We start from the raw sequence: 26068 nt of genomic DNA, 5'->3' as shown, positions 1-26068 counted from the left end.
TATTGATTGATTGGGGTGGGTTATTGACTGATTCACTGGGGCGGGTTATTGATTGATTGGGGTGGGTTATTGACTGATTCACTGGGGCGGGTTATTGATTGATTGGGGTGGGTTATTGACTGATTCACTGGGGCGGGTTATTGATTGATTGGGGCGGGTTATTGACTGATTCACTGGGGCGGGTTATTGATTGATTGGGGCGGGTTATTGACTGATTCACTGGGGCGGGTTATTGATTGATTGGGGCGGGTTATTGACTGATTCACTGGGGCGGGTTATTGATTGATTGGGGCGGGTTATTGACTGATTCACTGGGGCGGGTTATTGATTGATTGGGGTGGGACCTGGTGCAAGTTGTGGGGTTGATCTCAGGGTGTTTCTTGTGATCCAGTCCCAGGATCGAGACCCGCCCCTCTGTCTGATTGGCTGTTTGAAGTGGGCGTGTCCTGAATTTGGCTCAAAAGGCGTCGGCGGCGGAGGGATCGGCTCAGAGCGCGCGGAGAGCCAGGGATCGGGGATCAACTGGGATCGGGTCGAGGGGTGTCCGGGATCGAGTGGGATCCAGAACCGACAGAGCGAGCAAGAGAGAGGAGATCGACTGGGATCCAGCGCCGGAGAGGACCCAGGATCGAGTTGTCTGGGTGATCTGCTGGGATCCAGTGGTCGGGGATCGGGCCGCGATGACGGAGACTCTCCGGACAGCCGGACACCCGGGCAGTCCGGCCCGAGAGAGCAGCTGCTTCCGCAAGGTCAGAGCCCCGGGATCGGGGGGGATCCAGTGGCTCTCCGCCGCGCTCTGGGTGCTGTGATCCGGGGTGGGGGGGGGGGATTGGTTAGCGCTCGGCCCTCCCGGCGCTGCTGCCCCTTCTCTGCTGCTCAGTCCACATTCCCCATGGAGACCACTCAGCCCATCGAGGCTGTCCCCATAGCAACCCCAGCCAGGAACCACCCCCCCCGCTCCCCGACACTGACCCTGAGGGGCAATTTACCATCGACACCACCCCAACCCATCCAGCCCTGCCAGCGGAGCCCCCCCCCCACCCCCCCCCCCACTCCCCCGCCCCAGGCTGGGTGCAGAGAGCCCCCACCCACCCTGGACTGGGTGCCCAGAGCCCCCCCTGCCCCAGGCTGGGTGCAGAGAGCCCCCACCCACCCTGGACTGGGTGCCCAGAGCCCCCCCCGCCCCAGGCTGGGTGCAGAGACTCCCCTCCCCCCTCCTGGGCTGGGTGCAGACACTCCCCCCCCCCCCCCCCCCCCCCCAGGCTGGGTGTAGAGAGCCCCTCCGGACTGGGTGCCAAGATTCCCCCCCCCCCCCCCCCCGCAGCTGGGTGCAGGGTAAGTGCTGCTCAATAGCGCTGTCGATGACCCCTTCCATCACTTTACTGATGATCGAGAGTAGACTGGGTGGTAATTAGCTGGGTTGGATTTCTCCTGTTTTGTGTGTACAGGACATACCTGGACAATTTTCCACATTGTTGGGTAAATGCCAGTGTTGTAACTGTACTGGAAGAGCTTGGCTAGGGGAGCAGCAAGTTCTGGAGCACAAGTCTTCAGTACTATCGCTGGAATGTTATCAGGGCCCATCGCCTTTGCAGTATCCAGTGCCTCCAACCGTTTCTGGATATCGCGGGGAGTGAATCGAATTGGCTGGATATTGGAATCTGAGATGTTGGGGTCTACTGGAGGAGGCTGAGATGGATCATCCATTTGGCACTTCTGTCTCTTACTGATGTGCTGGGCTCCTCCACATTGAGGGTGGGGATATTTATGGAGCCTCCTCCTCCTCCAGTCAGTTGTTTAATTGTCCATCACCGTTCACGGCTGGATACGGCAGGACTGCAGAGCTTAGATCAGGTGCTTTGGTTATGGAATTACTTAGCTCTGTCTGTCACTTGCTGCTTAGCTGTTTGGCATCAAGTTGTCTCCTGGCATGCCCTCCTGCACTCTTCTTTAACCCAGGGTTGATCCATGTCTTGGTGGTGATAGTCCAGTGGGGGATATGCTGGGCCTTGAGGTTACAGATTGTGGCTGAGTGCAATTCTGTTGATGGCCCACAGCACCCCGTGGTGCCCAGTCTTGAGTTGCTAGATCTGAAGTCTGTCTCATTTTAGAACAGTTTTGATGTCCCATAACTTTAAAGAGGATATCCTCAATGTGAAGACAGGAGTTTGAAAAAGGACCAGAGTTTATGTTAAATGCACACATTGATGATAGTAGAATGATCCCGCGCAGGAAGGAGAAATTGGGGCCCACAGTGACTGTGTCTGCTCTATGGAAGAGCAATTTGGTTTGGACCTTTGCTGTTTTCCTATTTTCTTCCAATATTTCTTTTCAGTTGCATTCAATTCCTTTTTGAGTTACTATTGTGAGATGGAAGCCATACAAATAGGCCATTCGGCCCAACAGCACCATATTGGTGCTGATGCTCCATACGAACCTGTTTCTGTTTCATATCCTCCTGTTCCTTTTCCTTCTGTGTTTATCGAGGCTCATTTTAAACACCACAAACCCAATTTTTTTGTAGCAAGTTCCACATTGTAACTGCTCTTTGGTAAATACATTTCTGCTGAATTCTGCATTGGGTTTATTTGCATTTATCTTATATTTATGGTTCCCAGTTAATTCTGGATACCCTTCTCTATATTTACTCCATTGAACCCATACATAATCTGAAAAGCCCTCTCTTATTCACCACTCAACCTTCTGTTAAGAACATAAGAAATAGGAGCAGGAGTAGGCCAACTAGCCCTTCGAGCCTGCCCCGCCATTCAATAAGATCATGGCTGATCTGTTGTGGCTCAGTTCCACATTCCCGCCCTCTCCCCATAACCCTTAATCCCCTCTCTTATCAAAAACCCATCAACCCGCGTCTTAAAAATATTTAGCGAGATAGCCTCCACCACTTCAACGGGCAGAGAATTCCAGAGATTCACCACCCTTTGAGTGAAGAAGTTCCTCCTCAACTCCATTCTAAACCGCGCCCCCTTTATCTTGAGGCTGTGCCCCCTAGTCCTACTATCCTTTCTGAGCAGGAAGAGTCTCTCCACCTCTATCCTATCCATCCCATTCATCGTCTTATACATCTCAATGAGATCTCCTCTCATTCTTCTAAACTCTAACGAGTACAAGCCTAATTTATTCAGCCTCTCCTCATAGCTCAACCCCCTCAACTCTGGCATCAGCCTAGTAAACCTCCTCTGCGCTCCCTCCAAGGCCATAATATCCTTGCGTAAGTACGGCGCCCAAAACTGCACACAGTACTCCAGCTGCGGCCTCACCAATGCCCTATACAGCTGCAGCAAGACCTCCCTACTTTTATATTCAATCCCCCTCGCAATGAAGGCCAGCATCCCATTCGCCTTCCTGACCACCTGCTGCACCTGCAAGCTGGGTTTTTGCGACTCGTGCACAAGGACCCCGAGGTCCCTCTGCACCGTCGCCTGCTGCAGTTTTTCGCCACGTAAGTAATAATCCTTCCTACCATTATTCCTACCAAAGTGGACCACCTCGCACTTGCCAACATTAAATTCCATTTGCCATTTCCTGGTCCATTCGCCCAGCCTATCTAGATCCTTCTGTAGACTCTCCCCACCCTCCGCACAATTTGCCTTTCCACCAATTTTGGTGTCATCAGCAAATTTCGACACCCTACACTCGCCCCAGTTTATTTGTCCCATCCGCTTGATTTCAAACATGACATTAGAACCATGTTTGTATTTTCTCCAATGTTTATTTTTTTTTAAATATTCCCAGTACGTGGTGTGGTCTGACCAAGGCTTTGTACAAGTTTCTGTTTATAGCAATGATCCCCAGTGCATTGTTGCAGTTTTATGGCCTTATTAAGCTGTATTGGCACTTGTTCTCTGTTTTCCCCGCCCGATGTAAATACTTATTTACAAGAAGTATGTGACTTCTTTATTCCCATCAAAATGAATTCCCTTGTGTTTCCTTCAACCACTCTTGGACTCTGCCTCGTAGTTCATAACTTGCTGTGTTTATTTAAATACAGTTGGGGTGGTATTACAGTTGGATTCACTTACAGATTCTATACGCCTTCTATTCTCATTTTCCATTACGAGTTTCCTACATCACAACAGTGACTAACCTTCAGAAAGTACGTCACAGGCTGTAAAGCTCTTTGAGATGTCAGTGCTATAGAAATGAGATAGGTTGGGTCCATGCATTTTGGCTGTGGTTTGAAAGGCAAAATATCATAAATTGAGAAGGGTTTTTATACCGAAAGCATGTATCCTGTGTGCAACTGGGGACGAGAGGAGTTGTTAGTCCTGACTTGTTGCTGAGAGTTAGGAAGGTAGAATTCGTGGGACAGGGTCCAAAAGAGAAAATGCTGGAAAATCTCCGCAGGTCGGGCAGCATCTGTAAGGAGAGAAAAGAGCTGACGTTTCAATTCCAGGTCACCCTTTGTCAAAGCTAAAAGGCATAGAAAACGGGAGATATTCATACTGCAGCGGGAGGGAATGAAAGATGAGTCATAGCCATAGAAACCAAGGGAGAGGCTGTTAATAGCTTCCACAGAGAGAATAAAGGGTGTGATTGGCCAAACGGCGGAGGGGGGGGAATAGAGAGAGATTTCCGATTCCAGCAGTAATTTGTTTTTACTCATGGAACAGAGTAGTTGGATCTGCAGTTTGAAAGGGGACGATAGATGAATATTTGGAGTGGAGGCACTTACAGAGCCTTGTGCGTTTGCCCCAGCAGGGTTACAGAGATATGGGATTTGTTTAGGAATTGATACAGGGTTAAGGGGAGAGTAGGACAGTGGGGTTGATGCAGTTTAATTGGATTAGTTTAACAAAGGGCTTTTGCAGTGTTCAGTGAAGTTCCTCACTAAGCAGGGAAAGATTCTTGTTGCTGAGACTGGTCAGGGAGATGAACTGAAATGATTTCTGTTTCAAACCAGTGGTTTAAGCTGCTGTCCCACATTGCTGGAGTATTGTATGGGGCAGTGTGTGTGTGTGTGAACAGGCTGGAAGGTGTAATGGGGGCCAATGCTTCTGTGCTGTTGTTTTCCCAATGGACATTGGGGTTGAATTCACAATATTATTCTGAGCTGCAGTGGATGTTGTTTGATGTTTGAACAGGTGACTCAGTATCTAAAATCAATATGTTTACTGATTATTTTTTAGGTTTTGGTTGATCTCCAAGTTCTGTGAACTTGAGTCAGTTGAAGGAGGGGAGGGGTGCAATGTCACCCCATCTCACTCAATTTTATTCCATTTTCTGCACTCTTCAGGAAGGGACAGGCAGTATTGAGGAAGCGGAGGGCTGTAGAAGGAATTGGACAGGTTAGGAGACTGTATTCCATCCGCCACTTTGCCCAATGTGGAAAAGTGTGAGGTTATGCACTTTGGGAGGAGGAATGGAGGCATAGACTATTTTCTAAATGGAGAAATGCTGAGGAAATCAGAAACACAAGGGGACTTGGGAGTCCTTGTTCAAGATTCTCTTAAGGTTAACGTGCAGGTTCAGTCAGCAGTTAGGAAGGCAAATGCAGTGTTAGCATTTATGTCGAGAAGGCTAGAATACAAGAGTAGGGACGTTCTTCTGAGGCTGGATAAGGCTGTGGTCAGACCCCATTTGGAATATTGTGAGCAGTTTTGAGCCCTGTATCTAAGGAATGATTTGCTGGTCTTGGAAAGGGTAGAGGCGGTTCACAAGAATGACCCCTGGAATGAAGAGATTGTTGTAAAAGGTATAGTTGAGGACTGTGGGTCTGTACTTGTTGGAGTTTAGAAGGATGGGGGCGGGAGGGGGGAGGGACCTTATTGAAATTTCAGGATGCTGCGAGATCTGGATAGAGTGGACGTGGAGAGAATATTTCCATTAGTAGGAAAAACTAGAACCAGAAGGCACAACCTCAGGCTAAAGAGACGATCCTTTAAAACAGAGACGAGGAGGAATTTCTTCAGCCAAAGAGTGGTGAATCTTTGGAACTCTTTGCCGCAGAAGGCTGTGATGCCAGGTCATTGAGTGTCTTTAAGACAGAGACTTGATTGATAAGGGTTTCAGGGGTTCTGAGGCTGAGAAACATACCAGCCATGATTGAATGGCGGAACAGACTCGATGGGCCGAGTGGCCTAATTCTGATCTTATGGCCTCCACCTACCCATGATCACTGTCCAATGATTCCTGGATTAGAGAGAGAGGAAACCCGCCAGGGTCCCTGTTCCTGATCACTGTCCAGTAAAGCTGGTGAAATTAGGGCGGGAAAGAGTACTTTGTGGTGAATCGAGGCTGCCTTTGTTGATGTGGAATGTACTGACTGTACCTCCGTCTCTGTGGAGCCAAGGTTTCAGTGCCAGACTTGGCAGCAAGGGACATGAGGTGGGGAGAAGGAACCTGAGGCCCCCATGGGGCTGGGCTGCATTCCCAGATGGAGCAACTGAAGAAAGCTGTTGAACTTTGATACTGTCATTACAGGGTTTGGGATTTCTTGCTCAGTGAAACTTTGATTTCTGTAACTCTGGGGGCTGTGGTGAGAGGGCTAACATCCTCAATTCCAGCCAGCTTTGTCATATGGTAGTGTTTAACAGTTCAGATTGTCCTGTACAATCTACTTTGTTCCAATGGAATGGAGAGCAGTTTAGATTTCCAGCTACAGCGGTACACCAGCACCCCCCCAGGAAAATGGTGATGAATGTTGGCCTCACAATGATGTTACAGTACAAATATTATAGTACTACACTTCAAAAACCAAACTCCCAATGGATGCTGGAAAACCAAAATAAAAGCAGAAAATGCTGGAAGTATTAAGGTGGTCAATAGCATGTGTGGAAAGAAACAGTTAATGTTAAAGGATGGCACACTGGCACAGCGGTTAGCACTGTTGCCCTGCAGCACCAGAAACTGAGTTCAATTCTGGTCTCGGGTTACTTTGTCTGGAGTTTGCATGTTCTCCCTGTGTCTGCGTGTTTCCTCCAGGTGCTTTGGTTTCTTCCAAAGTCCAAATGTATGCAGATTGGGTTGATTGTCCATTGCTAAATTACCCTTTAGTGTCCCAGGGAGTTAGTGGGGTAAATGTGAGGTTACAGCTATATGACCTGGGTAAGATTCTCTTGGAGAGTCAATGCAGACTTGCTGGACCAAACGGCTTCCTTCTGCACTGTAGGGATTCTATGATTGTAACAAATCCAAATGTTTGTCCTCTTTGCTTTGGGTAGCAGGCAGTGATCTTTCCCTTTATTCCAAATTCCCTTTCTCTTTATTCCAGGCAAAGAATCTCTGGCAGCTGGAGTCAGTTTGCATTTCTGACCAGAGTTGACAGAATATCCCCGTTACCTGCAGTGAAAAGGCACATGGTGTTTCCTTGTGAACCCCAGCTGCTAGATCTGTGGATAGTAACAACAGAAAGAAATGAGAATCACTGTTTGCTTCATGTTGTAGAGTCCAGTCCTGTCATAGTCAGAGTTTTACAACCCACACACACAGGCCCGCTGGTCCATCGTGTCTGTACTGGCTAACAAGCACCCATTTATTCTGATCTCGTTTTCAAGCACTTGGTCCGTATGCTTGTGTTGTAGCATTTTCAAATGTTCAGCTAAATGCTTCTTAAGTGTGAGTTCCAGCTTCCCACCATCCTCTAGGTGAAAAAGTTTTCCTCAAAAGCCCTCTAACCTCCAGTCCCTTAGCTTAAATCTCTGCCCCTTGGCCACCAACGCTCTATAAGGGCAAAAGTTTCTCCCTTTCTCCCCTATCTATCTCCTTCATAATTGTGTATACCTCATTCAAATCCTCTCTCGGCCTTCTCTGCTCCAAGGAAAACAGCCCCAGCCTGACCAGCCTCTCTGCAGAGCTGAAACACTCCAGCCCAGGCAGCATCCTGGTGAATCTCCCCTGCACCCCCTCCAGTGGAATCACATCCCTCCTATAGTGTGATGACCAGAACTGCGCACAGTACTCTAGCTGTGGCCTAACCAGCATTTTATCCATCGTAACCTCCCAACTCGCATTCAGCAGTTACCCTGGGCTGGGCTCTGAGTGTTGAACTGAGTGAAGTCTGAAGATCCCCCAGAGCGTATCTCTGATCTGTCGGACTCTCAGCTTGTTTTAGTTCTAGCTCACTGAAACAAATTGCTTCAGAATTAAACTTTTGTTTACTGAGCAGTTAGTCAGAGATTTAAATCTAAAGTAGCGATAGCCAACTCCCCTCTGGAACAGGGACGTTAAAACATAAGCCAGCAGAGTCTGATTGGCTAGGTTACTCTCCTCGGGGACTGAGGAAACTGCTTCAGGATGTTGATTAACAAGGTTTATGTATTCAGGGACTGCTGACTGGGACGATATCGCCCAGCTCAACCTTGTCTGAACCAAGAATTTACACAGTATCTGTTGCATAATATGCCCAATGAGGATTATTGGTCAGAATTTGACACTAAGCACCACAAGATATTTAGAACAAGTGACCAAAAACATGGTCAGAGCACCTCTGTTTGAGTGGTCTGTGCTGTAAATGCTTCAGTGCTGACAGGTTCATAGGCAATTAACACCCCAGAGAGAGACTTTATTACTATTCCAAGCTGTCAGCAGTGATCACTAAATGTACACAAAGGTGTGTGTGTGAGAGAAAAGCTTTTGGAATGTGTATTAATTGGCAATGATAACAGATGGTTGCTATGACTGCATTTATAGTTGGAATGTGTGACGTGGGGATTAGTCTAATGGTTAATTGAAGTTTTTGAATTTCTTTTGAACACTACATGTTGGTATTCAGCTCACTGCCTGTGGCCATGTCAGGATGAGGGGGTCTCTGTGAAGTTGTTATTGCTTACCACTCAGGAGTGGAGCTGAGCTGTGTGTACACAGTCTCAATCCCCCGGAGCGGGGCTTAGGGACCCACGAGGGTTCTGTCACGCTGAGGACACTCGGAACTTTACACCACATCCCTGATTTGCCTTGTGTCTCCATCTATTTGGGCCTTGAGCTTTGGAATTCACCCCCAAGTACATTCTCTACTTCTCTATCCTCTTGATTTGATTTTTTTTGGTCACATGTATTAATATACAGTGACACTCTACAGACAAAACATACCGTTCATAGAGAAGGAAAGAAGAGAGTGCAGAATGTAGTGCTACAGTCTGGAAGATATTCCTTTAAAACTTGCTCCTTTGACCAAGACTTTAGCCCTCTGGTCTAATCTCTATGTAGTTGGCCCCCAGGTTTGGTGTGCGTAATTTAACAGCTCTGGGTCATTCACTGCCCTGCCCTCAGTGTCCTCTCCGATCTGATTTTTGGAGGAGGCTGTTTGGCTCATTGTACTTGTGCTGGCTTTTTCAAAAAGCTTTCCCATTCCCTCCCTGGGCCAGATTATGCATTCCCCCCCACCCCTGAATAAATATTTACCCAAAAATACTGTGGGAGCCTCTAAGCACACAGATTGCAATGATTTGAGAAGGAGATGATCAAGTACAGAGAATAAAACAACAAGATACAGGCATTTGTCCAATTCCATATCATGTCTCTCATAAATAATCAGATCAGGGAAAATTTCATTTTTTTTGAAGGGGTCACCAAATAGTCTGTGCCTCCGTTCCCCATGAGTATCCCTGATTCTAATCACTCCACCTTCGCTAACTCTGCTTTCAGTTACATAAGAACATAAGAAATAGGAGCAGGAGTAGGCCATCTAGCCCTTTTGAGCCTGCCCCGCCATTCAATAAGATCATGGCTGATCTGTCGTGGCTCAGTTCCACATTCCCGCCCTCTCCCCATAACCCTTAATCCCCTCGCTTATCAAAAACCCATCAACCCGCGTCTTAAAAATATTTAGCGAGGCAGCCTCCACCACTTCAACGGGCAGAGAATTCCAGAGATTCACCACCCTTTGAGTGAAGAAGTTCCTCCTCAACTCCGTTCTAAACCACCCCCCCTTTATCTTGAGGCTGTGCCCCCTAGTCCTACTGTCCTTTCTGAGCGGGAAGAGTCTCTCCACCTCTATCCTATCCATCCCATTCATCATCTTATACGTCTCAATGAGATCTCCTCTCATTCTTCTAAACTCTAACGAGTACAAGCCTAGTTTATTCAGCCTCTCCTCATAGCTCAACCCCCTCAACTCTGGTATCAGCTTAGTAAACCTCCTCTGCACTCCCTCCAAAGCCAAAATATCCTTGCGTAAGTACGGCGCCCAAAACTGCACACAGTACTCCAGCTGTGGCCTCACCAATGCCCTATACAGCCGCAGCAAGACCTCCCTACTTTTATATTCAATCCCCCTCGCTATGAAGGCCAGCATCCCATTCGCCTTCCTGACCACCTGCTGCACCTGCAAGCTGGGTTTTTGCAACTCATGCACAAGGACCCCGAGGTCCCTCTGCACCGTCGCCTGCTGCAGTTTTTCGCCACGTAAATAATAATCCTTCCTACCATTATTCCTACCAAAGTGGACCACCTCGCACTTGCCAACATTAAATTCCATTTGCCATTTCCTGGCCCATTCGCCCAGCCTATCTAGATCCTTCTGCAGACTCTCCACACCCTCCGCACAATTTGCCGTTCCATCAATCTTGGTGTCATCAGCAAATTTCGACACCCTACACTTGGTTGATGCTCCTTTTGGTCTCTGGGTGTGACTTGATGTCGTACTGTTTTGGGGGCATTTCGATACTTTTAAAGGTGCTATATAAATGCAAGTTGTTTGACTGAGATTATATTTGGGTCAGATCAGGGAAAATTTCATTTCTTGATACAAATTGGACCCCAAAATTAGAAATATTTATCATAATTGTAGATCTTTTAATAATTCAAATACATGTTTTTGTTAACTTTGAAGCTGAAATCTCTTGTCCAAGTAACCTGCTGAACTTCATTTTTATACATGGGGTCTGAATGTCTGATCAGAGCAAGAGAAGTAGAAACTGCCATCGTTCTTAAAAGGATAAATAAAGGTTATATAAAGATAGGCTGGGATTAACTGGCCACCACGTTGCTGCCTGTAATGACCTCAATGAGACCCATGCGGTTGGGCTACTGGAAGCTGCCCAGGGAGCCTCACCCGTATCCAGGCCACTGGCAGTCCTGAATCTGACTGCTTGGCCGAGGTACACTGTCAGCCATGATGTGGAGATGCCAGCGTTGGACTGGGGTGGGCACACTATGAAATCTCACAACAACAGGTTAAAGTCCAACAGATTAATTTGGTCGCACAAGCTTTTGGGGCTCCTTCATCAGGCGAGTGAGAGTTGGGTTCACAAACAGGGCACATATAGACACAAACTCAATTGCATGATTCAAGTCCAAAGCTTTGACAAAGGGTCATCTGGACTCAAAACTTCAGCTCTTTTGTCTCCACAGATGCTCAATAGTAGTCATGATGTGGATGTGCCGGCACGTCCACAGATGCTGCCAGACCTGCTGAGATTTTCCAGCATTTTCTCTTTTGGTTTCAGATTCCAACATCAGCAATAATTTGCTTTTATCAATTACAAGATTACCTGTTAAGACTCGCATCCCATCCATTATCAAGTCTTTACAGATGCAGATAATGTGAGTGGAGAGAGGATTAATCACAGGTTAAAGAGCTGTGAATTGTCTCAAGCCAGGACGGTTTGTAAGATTTTGCAAGTCATGGGGATTACAGATAGTGTGATTTTAAGGCTGTCCTCATGCGTGCAGAACTTAGCTATCCAGTTTCTGCTCTGCGATTCTGCGTTGTCTTGAAGGCTGCCTTGGAGAACGCTTACCCAAACATCAAAGGCAGAATGCCCATGACCGCTGAAATGTTCCCCAACAGAAAGAGAATAGTCCTGCCTGGTGATTGTCGAGCGGTGTTCATTCATCCATTGTTGTAGTGTCTGCATGGTCTCCCCAATGTACCATGCCTCAGGAGATCCTTTCCTGCTGCATATCAGGTAGACAACGTTGGCCAAGTCACAAGAGTATGTCCCATGTACCTGGTGGATGATGTTCCCACGTGAGATGATGACATCCATGTCAATGATCTGTCATGTCTTCCAGAGGTTGCTGTGGCAGGGTTGTGTGGTGTCATGGTCACTGTTCTCCTGAAGGCTGGGTAGTTTGCTGCGGACTAGTCTGTTTGAGTTTGCATGGTTGTTTTTTTTTGAAGGCAAGAAGTGGGGGTGTGGGGATGGCCTTGGCAAGATGTTCATCTTCATCGATGACATGTTGGAAGGCTCCAGGGAAGTACTGGATGACAAAGGGTACTCTGTCCACCGTGTCCCGTGTTTGTCTTTTGAGGACGTTGATGCAGTTTTTTGGCTGTGGCGATCGATGAGTTGAGTGCCGTATCCTGTTCTTAGGAGGGCGTCTTTCAGCACCTGTAGGTGTCTGTTGCGATCATCTGAGCAGATCCTGTGTATACAGAGGGCTTGTCCATAGGGGATGGCTCCTTTAACAAGTTTAAGGTGGAAGTTGGAGAAGTAGAACATCATGAGGTTATCAGTGGGCTTGCAGTATAGTGACCGTCCTTGATGGAAATCCCACTCGCCTGATGAAGGAGCAGTGCTCCAAAAGCGCGTGCTACCAAATAAACCTGTTGGACTTTAGCCTGGTGTTGTGAGACTTCTTGCTGTGCATATTTGGTGTGGAATAGAGTTGGTAAATGAAGGGACAGTAGTCTCTGAGGAGTTATTTCACTGTCCTCTGTGCAGTAAGATTTGTGCCATGGGGTCAGTGCTGTGAGCTTTGCCTGGTGTGTCTCGGGATCCCCACTCTGACAAGCTAGTCAACAGCTTTGCTCAACTCCTCCACTGTGGGTTCAATAACAGTTCTGGCGTGACTGGTGTCTGCAGTTGCCTTGTGTTCTCCCAAGAGTACAACTCAAGGTCATTTTCCACCCAGCTCCAGCTGTTTATTACAGTCACTGATATCCCTGCTTTTGTTTATGGTTCTGTTTTGCTGATAGGTTTGTTGCCTTTGATCCTTTGTACGTGTCTCTCATGTTCCCACTGCCGCAGAGCATGTAGATACTTGTGACCAGGAGTCATTGGCAGACCACCTAGCGGAATGCTGGATTGGACTTTGAGCGGTTCTTGGTGCATTTTGAGTTTCTGGTTGGATTGAGAATGAGTCCACTGTAGCAGCTCTTTGACACATTCACAGAAGAGATATTCACTGATCGGTTACACGCCCCCTTGACCAGGCCCCACAAGCAATGGAGATGAGGCCATGGGTAAAGATCCGGAGACAGCTCATTGTCCATGGAGAGAGGGGGAAGACTTGGGGGAGGGAGCGGGGATGATTTAAACTCCCATGTGTTCCATGGGGACTCACTAATCTCCCTGTGGGCTGATTGAGTGTGAGTTCCCCTGGTGACAGAAGTCAGAATGGAAATTACAGAAGCACTGATCAAGTTTCTGTTTCTCTTAGACGGGTGGCACAGTGGGTTAGTACTGCTGCCTTACAGCGCCAGGGACCCGGGTTCGATTTCCAGCTTGGGTCACTGAGTGTGGAGTTAGTAAAATTGTGCATTAACTTACTGGAGGATTTTTAAGGGCTAACAGAGCCTGGAGAGAGAATTTAAAATAGGGGGTATAATTCCAAAGAGGGTGTGTAGGAGCAGAAACCTGTGTGTACCAGTGCACAAGTCATTGAAGGTGGCAGGGCATGTTGAGAACAGTTCATTGAGCATGGAGAATCCTGGGCTTTATTAGTAGGGCATGTGTATAAGAGCAAATTAAACCACATTGCTGTGGTGAGGCCACATACTAATTTATCCAGTCATTATCACGTTGCTGTTTATGGGAATTTGTCACCAAGTTTCCTACATTTATAACAAGGACAGCCCTTCGATAATGTTTCTGTGGGTCTGAGGTGTCTCAGCAGCTGTTCAGGGTATGAAAGGTACTTAAAAGTTAGCCTTTCTTGCCTCCTGGAGTCAATACTAGATAGAGGAAGCACGGTGAAGGTTTACCAGGCCGATCCCTGGGGTGGCAGACCTGCTATATGAGGAGAGACTAAATCAGTTAGGATTATATTCACTGGAGTTTAGAAGAGTGAAAGGGAATCTCATAAGAACTTATAAAATCCTAACTTGGTTAGACAGGGTGGATTCAGAATGTCCCCAGTGGTGGGGGAGCCCAGAACTGGGAGATCGTACATAGAACAGCACAAACAAGCCCTTCGGCCCACAAGTTGCGCCGATCATATCCCTCCCTACCAGGCCTATCTATAACCCTCAATCCCAGTAGTTTGAGGATAAAGAATAAACCTTTTTAGGACTGAGGTGAGGGGAAATTTCTTTACCCAGAGACTGATGAATCTGTGACATTCACTACCACAGAGTAGAAAACAGACAAGGAATAAAACCTTGTGTGATTTCAAGAAGAAATTAGTATAGCTCTTGGGACTAAAGCAATCAAAAGATATGGGGGGACGGGGAGATCAGGATATTGAATTTGATAATCAGCCATGATCAAAATGAATGGCCCATTCCTATTTTCTGGATGCAGTGGGCTGAATGGCTTTCTGTGCTGCTGATTTTATCTAGTGACAGGCCAGACAGTGGAGTAGTTCTAATTATCTTTGTCCCCTCACTTGAAATCTCCGTTCAAATTCTTTGTTTGAGCGGGTGGCACAGTGGTTAGCCCTGCTGTCTCAGGGTGCCAGGGAACCAGGCTCAGTTCCTAGCTTGGGTCACTGTCTGTGCAGAGTCTGCACATTCTCCCCATGTCTGTGTGGGTTTCCTCCCACAGTCTGAAAGGCATGCTGGTTAGGTGCATTGGCCATGCGGAATTCTTCTTCAGTGTACCCGAACAGGCACCAGAGTGTGGCAACTAGGGGATTTTCACAGTAACTTTGTTGCAGTGTTAATGTGAGCCTACTTGTGACAATAAATAAACTTTGAAACTTTGTTCTGGGCTGAGTTTGTATTTTAGGTTAAGTAGTTGAACTTGCTTTGCCTTTTCAGACAGGGGTCACTGTGAGGGTAAACTCATGATGTGGGTATGCCGGCATTGGACTGGCGTAAACACAGTAAAAAGTCTGACAACACCAGGTTTTAGTCCAACCTATTTATTTGATAATATACTCACAAGCTTTCGAGGGACACCCTCTTCGTCAGGTGAATGGAGAGTTCTGGCCTCAGACAGAGCATATAAAGCACAGACAGTTTAGAGATTCCTGATTAGAATGCGAATCTTTACACCTAACCTGCTGTTCAAGACCTGAAGTGGCTGATAATGTGAGTGGAAGGAGCACTGATCACAGGTTAAAGAGATGTGTATTTTCTCCAGACAGTACAGTAAGTGAGGTTTTGCAAACCCAGGCAAGTCACGGGGGTTACAGATAGTGTGACATGAACCCAAGATTGGGTTCATGTCGCACTATCCGTAACCCCCGTGACTTGCCTGGGTTTGCAAAACCTCACTTACTGTACTGTCTGGAGAAAATACACATCTCTTTAACCTGTGATCAGTGCTCCTTCCACTCACATTATCAGCCACTTCAGGTCTTGAACAGCAGGTTAGGTGTAAAGATTCGCATTCTAATCAGGAATCTCTAAACTGTCTGTGCTTTATATGCTCTGTCTGAGGCCAGAACTCTCCATTCACCTGACGAAGAGGGTGTCCCTCGAAAGCTTGTGAGTATATTATCAAATAAATAGGTTGGACTAAAACCTGGTGTTGTCAGACTTTTTACAGGGTAAACTCACTCAGTAATTCGAGTGTGAGCAGTTCCAGAAAGGTTGGCGGGGGCAGGGTGGGGGGCAACCCTCATCTGCCTTGCCCATTGACAGCCATCTCCTCTTCCCATCTCCATTCTGATCCTCGTTGCCTTGCTTTATTTTCAGGGGTGTAACCCGTACGCACAGACTGCTCGGAGCAAACTGCAGAGCCAGAGAGTCAGCCTCAATCAACAGATCATCAAAGCAATGCGGCTACGAGCTGGGGCAGAGAATCTACTGCGGTGAGTCCTATCTGTGTGTCTACTTACTGTGTGTCACTTACAGCCCCCTCCTTTTCTTTCAACCTCTCTATCTCGTACTCTCAAGTTTTAAAGTTTATTTATTAGTCACAAGTAGCCTTATATTAACAGCAACACTGCTGGTTTGCTCTGTCTCGCTTGCCCTCCTGCTGTGTCCTTGCTCTAAGACATTGAGTCCTATCTGGTTCAGAGTGCCTGTCCCAGCCTATAGTAAATATCCAGTGATGTTCTGTACTTCAATTCAAAGAGGTGTTGAAGTTTGTGCCTACATTGGAACACTCGGTTCTCAAGCTGCGCACACGTTGTCCCATTGTTCAGCTTGCTGAGGCTCAAAGCCAGCCAATGTACTGACCTCACTCCCTGGTTACACTCTGCCAACTGGCTGTACTGGAGCAAATGCCCACCTTTAAATCCCTGGATACCAGGAAACTCGTTAAAGCTGCTGTTTTGGGAGAATGGGGCTTCAGGATTACAATTCCTTTCCTTTTCCCTACATTTAGGGGTGGACTCTCGTTGGCTACAGTCCCATAAGTAACATTCCCAACCCCCATTCCCTTGCTATAGAAACACATCTCGTTGTTTCTTGGTCATCGCAATGTTCTGCAAAATATTCCATCCTCTAACTCGAGTGTAAAAGCTCCCCCACGTTTCACACCATGCAAGATTTGAGCCTTTCTCTGCAGTCACCCAGACTGGAAGCAAAATATCACAGGTGCTGAAAACGCTGGATCTTTCTCCCTATTTTCACAGAACATAAGAAATAGGAGCAGGAGTAGGCCAACTAGCCCTTCGAGCCTGCCCCGCCATTCAAGAAGTTTCATATGGCACGCAGGTCCAGTGATCCCTGGACTAGAGAGAGAGGGGGATATTAGCCAGGGCTCCTGGCCCTGATCACTGTCCAGTGATCCCTCGTGATGGATGGTGTAATGCCTCTAGTTTAATAGCCTGTCCACACTCCATCTTGCCTCAAAGTTTCCAGACCTGGGCTAGGGCCAATGTATCTGCTCCACCTGTCACCCACTGGAGTTGTCAGTGTGATGTCTTATTTGCTGCTCTGCTTTAGCAGTGATGTGGAAATGCTGGTGTTGGACTGGGGTAAACACACTAAGAAGTCTCAACACCAGGTTAAAATGCAACAGGTTTATTTGGTAGCAAAAGCCACTAGCTTTCGGAGCGCTGCTCCTTTATCAGGTGAGTGGTGTTTCCATTCACAAAATGGGCATATAAAAACAAAAACTCAATTTACAAAATATTGGTTGGAATGCCTATTTTTACAGGTAATCAAGTCTTAAAGGTACAGACAATGTGAGTGGAGAGAGCATTAAGCGCAGGTTAAAGAGATGTGTATTGTCTCCAGACAGGACAGTTAGTGAGATTTTGCAAGTCCAGGCAAGTCATTGGAGTTACAGATAGTGTGAGATGAACCCAAGATCCCGGTTGAGGCCATCCTCATTTGTGAGGAACTTGGCTATCAGTCTCTGCACAGCGACTCTGTGTCGTGAAGGCCACCTCGGAGAACACTTACCCAAAGATCAGAGGCCGAATGCTGTGACTGCTGAAATGTTCCCCAACAGGAAGAGAATACTGTTGCCTGGTGATTGTCGAGCGGTGTTCATTTGTCCGTTGTCGTAGTGACTGCGTGGTCTCCCTGGTGTACCATGCCTCAGGACATCCTTTCCTGCAGCGTATCTGATACCAAATAAACTTGTTGGATTTTAACCAGGTGTTGTGACACTTCTTTCTGGTTTAGCAATGCAGTGTTTTGTTCTGGGAGTGGCTCTGTATGTCACACAGTCTCTCTGATTACTCATCTCCTTTTGGATTGTATTTGTATTTCCGCTATCAATTCTCCTCCCTTTCCATTTGTCCTCTCGTACAGTAGACTTTGGGGTGGGGTGTTTAAGAAGAAATTGCTCACCATGAAACTGTGATCACAGCCCTCCTTCAAACTCTCTACAGCATTCATACATTTCTTCAAGATGCCAAAACCCAAAACAAAAGCCAATCAATCATAGCTGACAAACAAAGGTAAAGATTGTATGAGATAAAAAGGAAAGAAAAAGGCTTAGTTCCTCAAAAGGGAATGTTTGGTTAAGATGTGGGTGGTTTCAGGCAGAGTCAGGAGAAATTGGGAATAGAGAAATGGCAGAAAAGCAAAATGATTACTTTGTCTGTTTTCACTCAGGAAGATGCAGGAAATCTCCGAGAATTTGAGATCAGAGCGATTTGGGGAGGAAGTTAGTATCAGTAAGAAGGTTGTATTGGAGAGATTAATGGGACTGAAAGCTGATAGGTCCCTGGGAACTGACATTGTGCATCCCAGGGCTTTGGGTGAGTTTGTTATAGCGATGCCTTATTAATCTTCAGGACTTCCGATATTCAGGAATGGATCCTGAAGATTGGAAGGTGGCAAATGTCATAAGAACATAAGAAATAGGAGCAGGAGTAGGCCATCTAGCCCTTCGAGCCTGCCCCGCCATTCAATAAGATCATGGCTGATCTGTCACGGCTCAGTTCCACATTCCCGCCCTCTCCCCATAACCCTTAATCCCCTCTCTTATCAAAAACCCATCAACCCGCGTCTTAAAAATATTTAGCTTAAGAAGGGAGGAAGAGAGAAAACCAGGAATTACGGATATGTGAGCTGAGGGAAAATGCTAGTATCCATTATAAAGAATATGATAAATAGACACTTGGATAATTTGACTGGAGAATGGGAAATCACGTGGAAATTTATGGTTTTTCACACCGGTGGGATTTTCTGCTCCCACGGTAATGCAGAGATTTGGCTGAGCGCTGAAATTCTCCGTCCGTGCTGCCAGCAGCGAGAATTCCAACCCTCGTTTGATGAACTTGAAGGAATTTTTTGAAGATGTTATTAACAGGATTTAAAAAGGAAAGCTGATGCACATGGTGTATTCGGATTTTGATAAAGCTCTCTACAGGAGATTGATTAGTAAAATAAAAGTCATTGAGGGCGAGCAGGGCATGTTGAGCGAGCAGTTTAAAGCATTGTGTATGTTAGGCTTTATTAATAATGTTGAACATAGAAGTAAGGGGGTCATGTTGACTTTGTATCAGGCACTAGTTAGGCCTCATCTGGAACTGTGTCCAGTTTTGAAAAGTTAATTTAGTGTCACAAGTAGATTTTCATTAACACTGCAATGAAATTACTGTGAAAATCCCCTAGTCGCCACACTCTGGTGTCTGTTCGAGTACGCTGAAGGAGAATTGAGCATGGCCAATGCACCCTAACCAGCATGTCTTTCAGACTGTGGAAGGAAACCGGAGCATCCAGAGAACCCATGCAGACACGGGGAGAATGTGCAGACTCCAGTGACTCAAGGCTGGAGTCAAATCCGGGTCCCTGGTGCTGTGAGGCAGCCGTGCTAGTCGCTGTCACCGTGCTGCACCTGGGCGCTACAATTGAAAAAGGATGTGGAGACATTGGAGAGAGTTCAGAGGAGATTCACAAGAATAACTCCAGGGATAAACATCAGTAGCTAGGAGGATAGATTGGAGAAAAATTTCCTTGAAGAAACAAAGGCTGAGAGGAGACTTAATTCAAAATCTTGAAGGGTATGGACAGTATAAATAGTGAGAAACTGTTCCCACTCAGAAATGCATCCAGAACTAGCGGGCACAGATTTAAAATAATGGGCAAAGGAATGAAAATGATGTGAGAAATTTGTTTTTGCCTGGAGGGTGTTGGAGTCTGGAATGAGGTTTCTGAGTGTGTGGTGGAGGCAGGTTCTATTGAGATATTCAAAAGGGAATTGGATTGCTGTCTGAAAAATGTGCACGGTTACAGGGCAGTGGATCTCTCAGAGACATGCAGATTGGATGGGCCAAATGGCCTTGTTTTGCACGGTAAAGATCTGTGAATTTTTTTTAATGCTCTTGGCAGGGATACTTTGCCTCTCGTTCTCTCGCTCACACACTTGGGCTGAGCTGTCTGGACGAGCGCAGAGGATTTGGACCCAGTGAGTGATGGGGAAGGCTGGAGAGTCTAGGATGTCTGTCTTGCTGTAGTTATTAACTGGAACAGGCTGACAGCTTAATATATTGGTCTTTATCTTACAGAGCAACTGACAACAGCAAAGTACGCGATATGGTGATGCTCGAACTGAGTTTTGTCAACTCCAACTTGCAGCTGCTGAAGGAGGAGCTCGAAGGGTTAAATGGCTCCGTAGAAGTCTATCAGAATGAAAAGTGAGTCCCCCAACATCAGGCGGAGGCGTTCACCCCCCTCCCTTTCCATTTGGGGCTTGATTTCATATTGCTGTCTGAGCCATCCCTGAATGTAGGGGTCCTGGGTGTCTCTACCAGTTGGGGGGTGGTCTGGACATTCTTGATCTGGGGATAGTGTCCCTTTAATTTGTGTCCTGCCCAACTGGTATGTCACTTTAAGGAACATTGTGAAAATTGGGCCTATCAGCTCTGCACTCACCGAGTCCTTGTCCAGGCTCCCCTTTCAATGGGAGCATGGGGTGATTAATATGGTCTTCCCCGTCGGTCATGGTCTAACCGCCTATCCCTAGATTTTTCACCCAGTCACGTCACTGCTGTGACTGCACAGAGGGCAGCGTAACTCCAAATAACTCGCTGGCAAGCCCTTCCCTGTCACTGAAAACCAATAGGCATGCACAAGGGGGGGAGGGTGGGGAGAGGGTAAGGAAATGAGCAGGGTGGGGGGTGGTAACAAATGTCAATTCAAGCAAGGTATTAAATAGGGAGTGGAAGCAGATTGTGAGCTGGTGGGGAGAGGTGCTTACAGTCAGTGCCATGGACAAAGTCTGTGTACCAGTCTCCCTGGCAGTTTGACTGGAATGTACTGGCTGCAGTCCTGCTCCATTCAGTGTAACTCAACCTTGTTCAAATCCAGTGTGATAATGTGATGAAAACCCTCATTGTGTCTCTGCCACTAACTCTGTCTAGATTTCTCCTATTGCTGTAAAGACTTGCTTATTTTCCCTTTTGTGCTCTCTTGCCCACTCTCTCTAAGGCCCCTGCAGCCGAAGGTGACAGCTTTGTGTTTTGAGGTAACCTCCTGCCCTTGTCTGATTCTGCAGCTTTAACCATTCAGTTAGACCCAGGGAAATGAGAGCTACTTAATCTCAAATCCATTTGGGAAATTCTATTGGTTTATATTATAATTTCCTCTTTCCAGTCCCTATCTCACAAACCACACTGATCTATTTGGCCGTAGGGACCATTTCATTTTGAAATCTGGCTGTGGGATTTATATTGTGTTCTGGGATCTTTTTTGGGATTTGAGTCAGTGTTTGGCTGATGTGGACAGTTTATAAACTCGCTGGAGTCTGCCTGTGCCGATTTACCGTGACTTCTTTTTGCAGGGATGCTCTGTGCTTTCCCCTAATCCCGCTGGGATTGAAAGAAACAAAGGAAGTTGATTTTGTGACGCCCATCAAGGTAAGGGCCGAATGGCATTAGCTATCACACACGGGGTTCACGGGCAGCTACATCCTTGTACTTGATTTCATATCAAAACTCAGTGAGGTTCTGCATTTCTTTAGCATCTTTTATCATTTGCAGACACCCCGAAGTACCTGACGTGTACGCTTAGTGTAGTGTAGGAATTATGGCAAGCAATAGGCACACAGCAAGATCCCACAAACACTATTACCTGACTTTTTGAAAACAATAACTTTGGCAGAGAGAGAACTCCCTGCTGCTGTCACTCTGAGAAGGCAGGAATGGCCTTTTGTATTGTGTGTAATGTGAGCTGCACAGTCCCAGAAAGTGCAGCACCCCCACACAGCACAGAGTGCCAGTGTCCGGCTTTTAAACCCAGTCTGATCATTGGCTGTGAGCTGGTCATTTGCTGGAAGTGCGTGCCTGCTGGAAGCTATGCAGAAAGCTTTGATGCTGTTGTCCAAAAATGAGAGCTGGAGATGGAACAAAGATGATTGGAAGGGGGAAATGTTTTAGTTGTGGGTAATATATTTCAGCAAGAAAACTTTGTTAATGCAGCAGTGTAGCACTCTGGGTTGGTTTACTCCGTTAAAGGTGCTGTGCAGAGGAGGAGCTCTGTAACTGTTGTCTGTCACATTAGACCTCGGAGATGGATCTCTCCCTGAACGCACAGTTGTTTTTATTCATTTATGGGACATGGGTGTCGCTGGCTGGCCAGCATTCATTGCCCATCCCTCGTAGAAACCCCACAGTGCAGAAAGAGGCCCTTTGGCCCATCGAGTCTGCACCGACCACAATCCCACCCAGGCCCTATCCCCATATCCCTACATATTTACCCACTAATCCCTCTGACCTACACATCCCTGGACACTAAGGGGCGATTTCTTAGCATGGCCAATCAACCTAACCCACACATCTTTGGACTGTGGGAGGAAACCGGAGCACCCGGAGGAAACCCACGCAGACACGAGGAGAATCCTCGTTATCCTTGAAAGTGGTGGTGAGCTGCCTTCTTGAATCACTGCAGTCCGTGTTCTGTGGGTTGACCCACAATGCCATGAGGGAGGGAATTCCAGGATTTTGTCCCAGTGACGGTGAAGGAAAGGTGATTATATTTCCAAGTCTGGATGGTGAGTGGCTTGGAGAAGAACTTTGCAAGATAGTGGTGATGTTCACAGGTATTTGCTGTCCTTGGCCTTCTAGGTGGAAGTGGTCCTATGTATTTGAGTTAGAATATACACAATATGATTGTGGGATGTGTCTGGAGCTGCTGACCCTGTCATGTAAATAAATAACAGAAGATTTTTTATTAGTGAACTTTACTCTGCTGCTTAGTGTGGACGACACACGTTTGTAATGAGCTGTTGATTAGTCAGTGATCTTTTGCCTGGGGCAGTGGGAGGGGATGGTGATAGAGACGGGGTCATTTCTGTCACAGGTTAGAGATTTGTAAATGATCAGTTGTCACCGTGGAGATTATTCCTTACGGACAGAAAAGTATTCAAGTATAAACCAAGGCTGGCACTGAGGGATCAATAAGCTTCAATTCTTTAATAACTTGCAATCTGCGATTGAGTTTTCATTGCCTCTGTCAGATCTCCAGTGCAACCACTAAATCCTTTGGGTTCTCCTATGTTCTACAGGATTTGATTCAGGAACACTACAGTGAGGATCCAGCAGAGTACGAAGATAAGATCCTGGATGTGATGGACATGCGACAGGTGGGATTCCTGATTGGGAGCATGTTGTATTGGGTGTTCTGTATAAGCAAGGCCTCTGCTCTCTATCTGTTACATGTGCATGTGTCTCCCCTAGCTCCCCTGTAGGAGCCTGGAGTTCCAGGCTGTTTGTGTTGGAAATGATTTGTATCTTCCCCAAAGTAATAATTTTCATGAGGACAAAGGTTAAATATCAGTAGGCCACACGGCCCCTCCAGCCTGCTCTGCCCTCCGTTCAATAAGGTCATGGCTGATCTGATTATAACCTCAACCCCATCCCCACAATAACATTTTCGCTCCTTTGCTTATCAGGAATCTATCCAGCTCTGCCTTTTATGATTAGGAAGGCAACTGAAACATTGGCCATTTCTGTAAGGGGAATGGAATATAAATGTGGGGAAGTCTGTTTTCCCCCATATTCCTGACTCTTGATTCTTTAATGACTTGCATCTTACCATGAGTTTTCATTGCCTCCTATCAGGTCTCCCATGCACCGTCTAAATGCTTGAGTGTACAGTAGAGCCAGTGTTTCAAGTCTGAATGACCTTTTGCCTGAACAGTCATCCAGACTCAACGTTGGCTCTATTCTTCCCCACAGATGCTGTCAGCCCTGCTGAGATTTTCCAGCATTGATTCCAGCATCTGCAGTATTTTTGCTTTTATCTTGTAAAGGGTTCTGTAGGGAAGAGCGATCACAACATGCTTGAATTGTAACTTCGGTTTGAGGGTGAGGAAACCGGAGTCTCTCGCATGAGGATAGATTTGAGGTGTCAGTAAGTGTGTTATTTGCCACAGGATTCCTAGCCTTTGACTTGCCCTGGTAGCCACAGTACTTATATGGCTAGTCCACTTCAGTTTCTGGTCAGTGGTAACCCCCAGTTTGTTAACTGGGTGATTCAGTAATGATAATGCCGTGGAATGTCAAAGGTGCTGACGAGATTCTCACTTGTTGGGGGTGGGCACTTGTGCAGTGCAAATGTTACTTGTCAGCCCAAGCCTGGCTGTTGTTCAGATCTTGCTGCATTTGGACGTGGATTGCTTCAGTATCTGAGGAATCTCAAATGGTTCTGTCATTGTGCAGTTATTCACGAACGTCCCCACTTTTGACCTTGTGATGGAAGCAGCTGAAGATGTTTGGGCTGAGGACACTGCATTGTTGATGCATTTAAGGGGGATAAACACAGAGTGAGAATAGAGAGATAGCAGCAGGATGGTGTGAGATGAAGTAGATTGGGAGGAGTTTCAGGTGGGCCATTAACACTGGGATTGTCTGGTTCAGTCCAATGGCCTGCTAGGTGTCCCATGATGCGAACCTTCTCAGGTGACGTGTAAATATCCCCTCCCTTAGTGATGGGTCCAGCAGCAGGGACACCAACTACTCCATCATGACTGACTCCATCTCATTGAATGCAGGAAAATGCATTTATACCTTTTTGAATTGTAGTGCTATTTTTGGCCTGACTGTGTTCCCCCTCCCAAGCAGTGAATCTGTGGTGGTGCTACATCAGGAGCTCCTAAGCTGCACTCGGTCTGCCTGCTTAAAGCTCCTGGCATTTCCTGAGAAATGATAACCTCTACAGTTGAATCATTTCTATTTTCCACAGTTTGAGCAATGGCCTGGAGTTTATCTAGCCAGGATGAGGTGCCCCTCCTCTGCCAGTACCTGTTCTGCTCTGTCTTGCCTATTGATTTGAGGTCTGTCCTTTCCACAGGCTATTCGTACACCAAGCCGCAACACATTGGGTATCGAGCTGCTGATCTCCTATTACAATCAGCTCAACTTCCTGGAAAGCAGATTCTTCCAGCCTAACTGTCAGCTGGGGCTGTTCTTCACTTGGTAAGGCCCCTCTGTCTGTCTGTCTGTCTGTCTGTACCCCTCCCCTCCCTCCCTCCCTCATTCTGGTTCTGTCAGCAGACTGTCCATTTGTCTCAAATCTGTTTTTCCAGCTCAGTCTGTATGGTTAATTTTATGTTAATCAGTTTGTTCAGCAAATGTGTGTTCTTTCTGAATCCTGTTTAGTGTGGAGTCAGAAGGTTGTAAATATAAATCCAGTTTGGATAAGAAAAGTTGAAGTTTATTGGTCACACATAGACTTGTGTTAACACTGCAATGAAGTTACTGTGAATGTGTTGCTGAGGGAGTGCCGCACTGTCAGAGGGTCAGTGCTGAAAGCTGAGCTTTGAGCAGGAATACGATTTGACTGTTGCTATTTACTTTCAGGTATGACTCCTTCACTGGTGTGCCTGTGTGCCAGCAACATCTGTCTCTGGAGAAAGCCAGCATTTTATTCAATGTCGGAGCACTTTACACTCAGATTGGCACTCGGAGCGATCGCAAGACCCAGGCTGGCCTTGATAACGCCATTGATGCTTTCCAGAAAGCAGCAGGTCAGTATTCCCACTGACCGATTGTTACTTCCCTCGTTTCAGAATTTTTCTACTGGCCAACTCATTTAACTTCATCAATTTTCACCCCACCCCAATCACCCAACGCGATTCCATAAGCTGTGGCAATGGGAAGCGTTCTTTCCGGCAGCAGCTGGTGTCCACGTGTCTGCATCTGATGGAACCTGCTCATCATTCCTTCCCCTGCCCTCAACCTTGTCACAGCGTATCCAATCAGAATCGGTGTGTATTCAGCACAGTAAGCATCACTCACTGTGTAACTGTACAGAGTCACTGTTTAACATTGTGTGTGTGTGTGTGTGTGTGTGTGGATGGTGTAGACACTGGTTGCTGTTTGGTATATGAAGCAGCCACTCAGTAATTCAGAGCATTTTGAGGTTCCCTCAGCTGTGGAACTGAGTCGAACAGACTAGAAGACCCTGGAATGTCATTGGGTAATCTCTGGGGCTTCTACAATAGGCTGTAATGATCCTTAAAACATAAAAAAACTACAGCACAAACAGGCCCTTCAGCCCACAAGTTGCACTGAACATGTCTCTACCTACTAGGCTTTCCTATAACCCTCAATCCTATTAAGTCCCATGTACTCATCCAGAAGTCTCTTAAAA

The 26068-nt window shown here is 46.7% G+C and overlaps 1 protein-coding gene across 1 annotated transcript in view; it reads left to right on the top strand.

The window, feature by feature from the left end:
• Positions 1–503: 503 nt before the first annotated feature.
• The window catches only part of rhpn2 (rhophilin, Rho GTPase binding protein 2), a 44999-nt gene continuing 19434 nt past the window's right edge, over positions 504–26068 (top strand). The window contains exons 1-7 of the mRNA XM_080186648.1: positions 504–749; positions 15767–15882; positions 19984–20112; positions 21258–21333; positions 22980–23057; positions 24767–24891; positions 25276–25442. Coding sequence (XP_080042774.1) covers positions 681–749; positions 15767–15882; positions 19984–20112; positions 21258–21333; positions 22980–23057; positions 24767–24891; positions 25276–25442 — 760 coding nt within the window. The 5' untranslated portion in view covers positions 504–680. The remainder of the gene's footprint in view (positions 750–15766; positions 15883–19983; positions 20113–21257; positions 21334–22979; positions 23058–24766; positions 24892–25275; positions 25443–26068) is intronic.

Source organism: Carcharhinus amblyrhynchos, chromosome 4, assembly GCF_965287045.1.
Source record: "Carcharhinus amblyrhynchos chromosome 4, sCarAmb.v2.hapA, whole genome shotgun sequence".
In the NCBI taxonomy this organism is placed as follows: Eukaryota; Metazoa; Chordata; class Chondrichthyes; order Carcharhiniformes; family Carcharhinidae; genus Carcharhinus; species Carcharhinus amblyrhynchos.
The sequence above is the reverse complement of the archived record's forward strand: the minus strand, read 5'-3'. Positions and strand labels throughout refer to the sequence as shown.